Source organism: Cariama cristata, unplaced genomic scaffold, assembly GCF_000690535.1.
Source record: "Cariama cristata isolate BGI_N322 unplaced genomic scaffold, ASM69053v1 scaffold9034, whole genome shotgun sequence".
Classification (NCBI taxonomy): domain Eukaryota; kingdom Metazoa; phylum Chordata; class Aves; order Cariamiformes; family Cariamidae; genus Cariama; species Cariama cristata.
Window position 1 is genome coordinate 40148 of NW_009611205.1, and position 5513 is coordinate 45660.

At 50.0% G+C, this 5513-nt stretch overlaps 1 protein-coding gene across 1 annotated transcript in view; it reads left to right on the top strand.

The window, feature by feature from the left end:
• CTBP2 (C-terminal binding protein 2) overlaps positions 1–3922 on the top strand; it is a gene marked incomplete at its 5' end in the record, with an annotated part of 44066 nt that extends 40144 nt beyond the window's left edge. Inside the window, 4 exon segments of the mRNA XM_009698150.1 lie at positions 34–164; positions 1016–1143; positions 1898–2015; positions 3690–3922. Of these exon segments, the coding sequence (XP_009696452.1) occupies positions 34–164; positions 1016–1143; positions 1898–2015; positions 3690–3870 (558 nt within the window).
• Between the last annotated feature and the right edge of the window lie 1591 nt (positions 3923–5513).

A 5513-nucleotide genomic window follows, 5' to 3' on the forward strand; every position in this document is an offset into this window, starting at 1 on the left:
TCTCATCTCTCTCTCCCCGCCGGCCGCTGCCAGATGAGGCAGGGAGCGTTCCTGGTGAACACGGCACGCGGGGGACTGGTGGACGAGAAGGCCTTAACTCAAGCCCTGAAGGAGGGACGGATACGAGGGGCTGCGCTTGACGTGCACGAGTCTGAACCGTTTAGGTAAAGCTCCGGCTGGCGGGGTCTTTTCTTGGGTTGCCATCTGTAGCAGCCTGGCCAGGGGGGTACACAACACCCCACCTCGTGTCACACAACGCCAACACTCGGGGACAGTCCTGCTGGTTTGAGAAAAGGCCACGGCACCTTGCAGCATCCATCAGTCGTGGGCCGGCACCAGGGTTACAGATGTTCAAAGGGACACTGGGAGCTTAGGACAAGAAATCAGTGTGCGTTTTTTAAAAATAAAATAAAAAAGCACTCACTAGTCCATGAGAACACATTTACTGCGTTGAGCGTTGGGCATTTTTGCCCGCAGGCTGCTGCTGGGAAGGGGTTGGTTGTAAGTGGGAGTGCAGCTTCTCTCACTGCAGACTGGGGAGGGGGGTGGCAGTAGTACTGGTAGTTTGCTTGTGTTCTCAGAAACAATTTTTTAAAAAAAGAAAGCGTGCTCTTAGAAAGGGGGAACCCCCATGTCCACCCCTCCCACCCTGGGCTGGGTGACCCGCAGCCTGTCCCCGCATCCCCACGCTGCTGCAGAGACACTCCCAGGTGGGAACATTATGAACAACCAACCAGTAGGTTGGTTTTTCAGCCTTGTTGGCTCTTTTTTTGGATGCATTTTCAGTTTGTGCCCTGCACTGGAGCTGTGCTTCCTCCCCAGCATTTCTGTGCCCATTTCAAGGGGGGTGCAGGAGGCTGTTGGGCTCCTTCCAGCCCAAGTGCCACAGGCGAGGTGCTGCGGACAGAGGCTTGCATACGCAGAGGGCAGGCCACTAGCCTTTTGCCATTCATAACAGATTTCATTCTCTTTTAAAACATTGATTAATCTATCTTTTTTTTCTCCCTGCTGCCAGTTTTGCTCAAGGCCCACTGAAAGATGCTCCTAATTTAATCTGTACTCCACACACCGCTTGGTACAGCGAGCAGGCGTCACTGGAGATGAGAGAAGCTGCTGCTACTGAAATACGGCGTGCGATCACAGGTACCCAGCCCCGCGGAGAAGCTGGGGGTAGCTCCTGTGTGCGCCTGGAAGGTGGGCCAGGAGGGGCAGAGATAGGGCTTCACCCTGCCCATCTCTCAGCAGGAGACTGGGAAAAGGATCTAACCCTGATTTTCTTCCCAGCAAAAAAAAGGAAACCAAGTTTTACTTCTCTGTCATTTGGGCATGAGGGGTTTGGGTTGTTTTAAATCAGTGGGGCACTTGTGCAGCACGGCAAAGACTAGTGTCCGTGACTGGGAAGAAAGGGACGCTGAAGCAATAATTGCTGCCCCTTTTAATAGTGCTAACCCCCCACATTGGTGCAGACCACAGCCAAAACCAAATCCCAAAGCAGCGAAGGCACCTGTGTCCAACTCTCGCTGTAACTGAGCTTGCTCCGAGGTGGTGGTCACCATAGTCCAGCAAACGGGTGGTTCCCTTGTCCTAAAAATTGCCCTCCTTGTTAAGGTGGAAGGCATAGTGTCAGGTCTGGCTGGCCCCTGCTTTGAAAGCAGTGGGCTCAAGGGAAGAGCTTTCCTGAAAGCAGAGAGTTGGGACTGAGGGTAGGAAACTGGTCTCCAACCCTGCACCCCGGGACAGCCCAAACATCCCCTCCTGAAACAAGGGATATCAGATTTTTTTTCCCCCCCATCCCTTACACTAACGAATAACAGTGAAATGAGAAAACTGTAGCTTATTAGAGAGTGATAAAGCTAGGACCTGCCTGACACAGCCTTCCTTTTATTACCAACTCCAGGGCGCATCCCAGAAAGCCTAAGAAACTGCGTGAATAAGGAATTCTTCGTCACAACAGCTCCGTGGTCAGTAATAGATCAGCAAGCGATTCATCCGGAGCTCAATGGTGCCACGTACAGGTAAGCAGGAGCCGAGGACCACCAGGTCCCCTCCAGAGGGACGGGTTGGGAGGCCAGCTAGAGAGTGAGCACGAAAGCCCAAGCAAAACGACGTCTGCGTTGGCTCAGCAGCTGACTGCAAAATGCCCCTCCTTGGGGACCAGTAGTCACAGCGCTTGGGCTTACCAACGCCGCTTGATTTCACCACGGGTTTATAAACCTCCCGTGGATGAAGCCTTCGTTGCGGTGGGCCGGCAGTCACTTGTAGAGCATCTCTGTAAGCGGCAGGACCCCACCCCAGGCCCGCAAACAAGCAGGACCCAACTTGTAAAGCGAAGGAGCGATTGCAGCTCTGCTCTGCACTTCTGTCCACGCACTGACTGCTGCGAGCCTGGCCCAGCTTGTGGGTTAATGAGCCGGGGTTCAGACTCCAAATATAGGTCCATAGTCAGGTGGCTTAATTTCCACCTAAAGCCCTGAGATTAGGGTTACTTACTGCTCCACTTTGGACAGCTGAAAGCACGCTGATAGGAGACATTAGGCATGAGGACTCAGCTGGAGCACGGGCGGCCTTCAGCATATCACCGTTGCCAAAAATACTCTTGAGATACAAAAAAAAAAACCCCGCAGGGCACATCAGGTCGTGTTCCAGGGCAGAGGCAGGCAGGAGTGCATCAGGGAGCGGAGCCCTCCGGAGGGCAAGGCCCCGAGCAACGCACGTGCCATGGCCCTGGACGCTCGCAACTGCCTGCAGGTCACCGGCAGCGATTGCCAGCTTTGATGGGCAGAACCAGATGTGTAGACCAGAACATCCAAACATGGTGAAAGCATCGCCCTTGGTCCTGCTCCTGCCCGCCCCGAAGCACGGGGGCAGTGCCGTTACCCTGAGGACGAGCCTCGGCTTCCCGGCTTAACCTCTGCCTCTGCAGGGTGCTTCATCCTTGCTAAGCTCCTCAGGAGCCGCGGTCCCGGTGGCCCTGTAAGCTGGGCCGAGCTCACACCCCTTCACGGGCAGGTAAAAACCTCCCTTCCCCTCCCGGCTTCCCCCTCCACCTTTCCCTAAGGCGACGGAGCGGCAGGGAGGGCCATGCGGTTGGGCTCTTAGTCCCACGGACCTCCAGAGCCTTCTGGCTTTGTTGCTCCCACATGCCACCTTCCCTGGGGACAGCTCAAGAAATTCTCATTTCTTCTCCTTTCTCAAACTCATTGTTAGTTCTTGGAAGCCATATAACCCACCCTGCTCTTAGAAAGGAAGACGGACTAGATCATTTTTCAGCTGTGCTCTCCAGTTACGTGAGGAAGATGCAGCTCACTTTCTGTAGAGGGAGAACTTAGAAGCTGGGTGTAGGTGTTCAAAGGGATGATTAAGTCAGCATGCTAGCGTTTGGCGTTTCAGAGAGCGTTCAAGATGCTTCCTTACCCAACTTTTCAAAAGAGGTTTCCTTATGGTTCAAGAACCTGTTAGAAGATACAGTGGAGGACGCTTACCCAAGACACGGCAGTGCTGGTTTAACGTTTCGCATTGAGCTATCCCGTCTTATTTAAAAGAAAACCCGAACTCGGCCCTAAGTAGAGAAGTGGAAGCTCTTTGCTGCTTGTTTTCTCCGTAGCCTCTGCAACGGTGGTTGGGCGACTCGCGCTGCCTGTGGCGAGCTCTGAGGTGACAAACCTGCCTCTCTCTGTCCCCTCTCCCAGGTATCCACCTGGGATGGTCAGTGTCGCACCGGGAGGAATACCGGCAGCTATGGAAGGCATCATTCCCGGAGGCATCCCTGTTACTCACAATCTTCCCACGGTGGCACATCCTTCCCAAGCTCCATCTCCTAACCAGCCCACAAAACACGGGGACAACAGGGAACATCCCAACGAGCAATAGCAGATAATTTAAAAATCATTCAATAAACTTAGGACCAAGAGACATTGGAAAAGAAGTTATACATGAACTAAAAAAAGAATTTGATACGAAATTTGTAATGTTGATTTTGGACAGACGCATCATTGATGTTCCAGTGTTAACGACAAAGCGATAGCGGTCAAGACTGGGGAGAAGCCCTGAAGAAGTCACCTGCTTACTGAAGCGCTGAAAACTAGGATGTGATACATTAATGATCAACTTCTGTTATTGTGTGTTAAGTTTCCTTCATCTGTGCATCAATCACATGAATAAAAATAGATTATTTTTTTTTCCCCCTCAATTCCTTGGGAAGAACAGGGCTTCTGCACCTGTTGTTAAACCATTGCATTAAGCCATCGTTACAGAGTTAACATTGAAATGTTAGAGGAAACCATTATGTGGCTTCAGCCCTTTCCTTACTCTCTTACCTGGTTACCTCTTCTAACAGGAGGCATCAGTACTGGTTTAGAAGTGGAAGAAAAAAAAAAAATAGTAATAATAATCCTTTTTGCAGTTTCACAGGGCCAGTGACGTGTAACACAAGTTCTCCTGCCCGGTTTAAGTTCTAGCCGGTCCAGCTGGGATCCGTGGGCTGGGGAGGGCAGAAAGGGCTCCTGGCAACGGCCGCTGCCCTCCCTGGCTGATCAAAAAAACCAAACTGCCACTCTCTTCTCTGCCCAATACACTGAATAAAGTAGCTGTGCATTCACCTACGCCCTGCAATGATGCAAGAAAAAAAAATAGAAAAAAAAAAGGAAAAAAAAAGAAAAAAAAGAAGAAAGTATTAAGTTTCACACACTATTTGTACTCAAATATATTTTCTCAGTTTTAAATCTGCAGCTATTTTATCAAGTGGAAAAAAAAAGTCTTGAGCTGGAAAGGGTTCAAGAATAATGTTGCATTTCCTTATGTCTCAGGAAACACTTTTTATGGTAACTTGTCAGACTGTCTATGAACAAAACCCACTTTTTTAGACATTGATAAAAAGTCTTCTTTTCTTCACGTGATATTTTATACAAGAACACTTCAAAATGTGTTATTAGATGTGACTGATTTTAACAAATCCTATTAGATTTGTATCAACTAGTTACATGTTATATTCATAGTCTTTTGTGAATCATCGCCTTTTTGTTTTTAAAAAGATGGCCTATTTTGAGCCTTTGTATGGGTACATTCCTGTTTCTGTGACAAAAAAAAAGCTTAAGCTGTCCCAAACGGAAAAAAAAAAAACAACCAACCAACGGCTATCAGAAGTATGTTTTGTTTTAGTGTGTTACCGTTATTGTATTTGTTTATTGTAAAGGTGGACATTTAGCGTTCAGTGCAGTTTTCAATAAAAAGTGATAAAATTTCTATAATTTCTGAAAGGTAAGAGCTCTCGCTGCACCCTGACTGGTGCTGCAAGTGGAAGACATTGCGAACGCACCGTAAGGTGCGGAAACGTAACTCTGATGGCACCGTGCCCTCTGCCGAAGCCGCGGAGGGTTCGACAGCGGCGAGCAGGTACATTTTCCTCCCGTCTGCCTTGGGTACCTCTGGCACCGGAGCAGCGGCTGGGACCCACTGGGGTGAGGGGCAGCAGAAGGGTGACGCTTCCAGAGAGCCGTGGGTGGCATCGGCCGAGG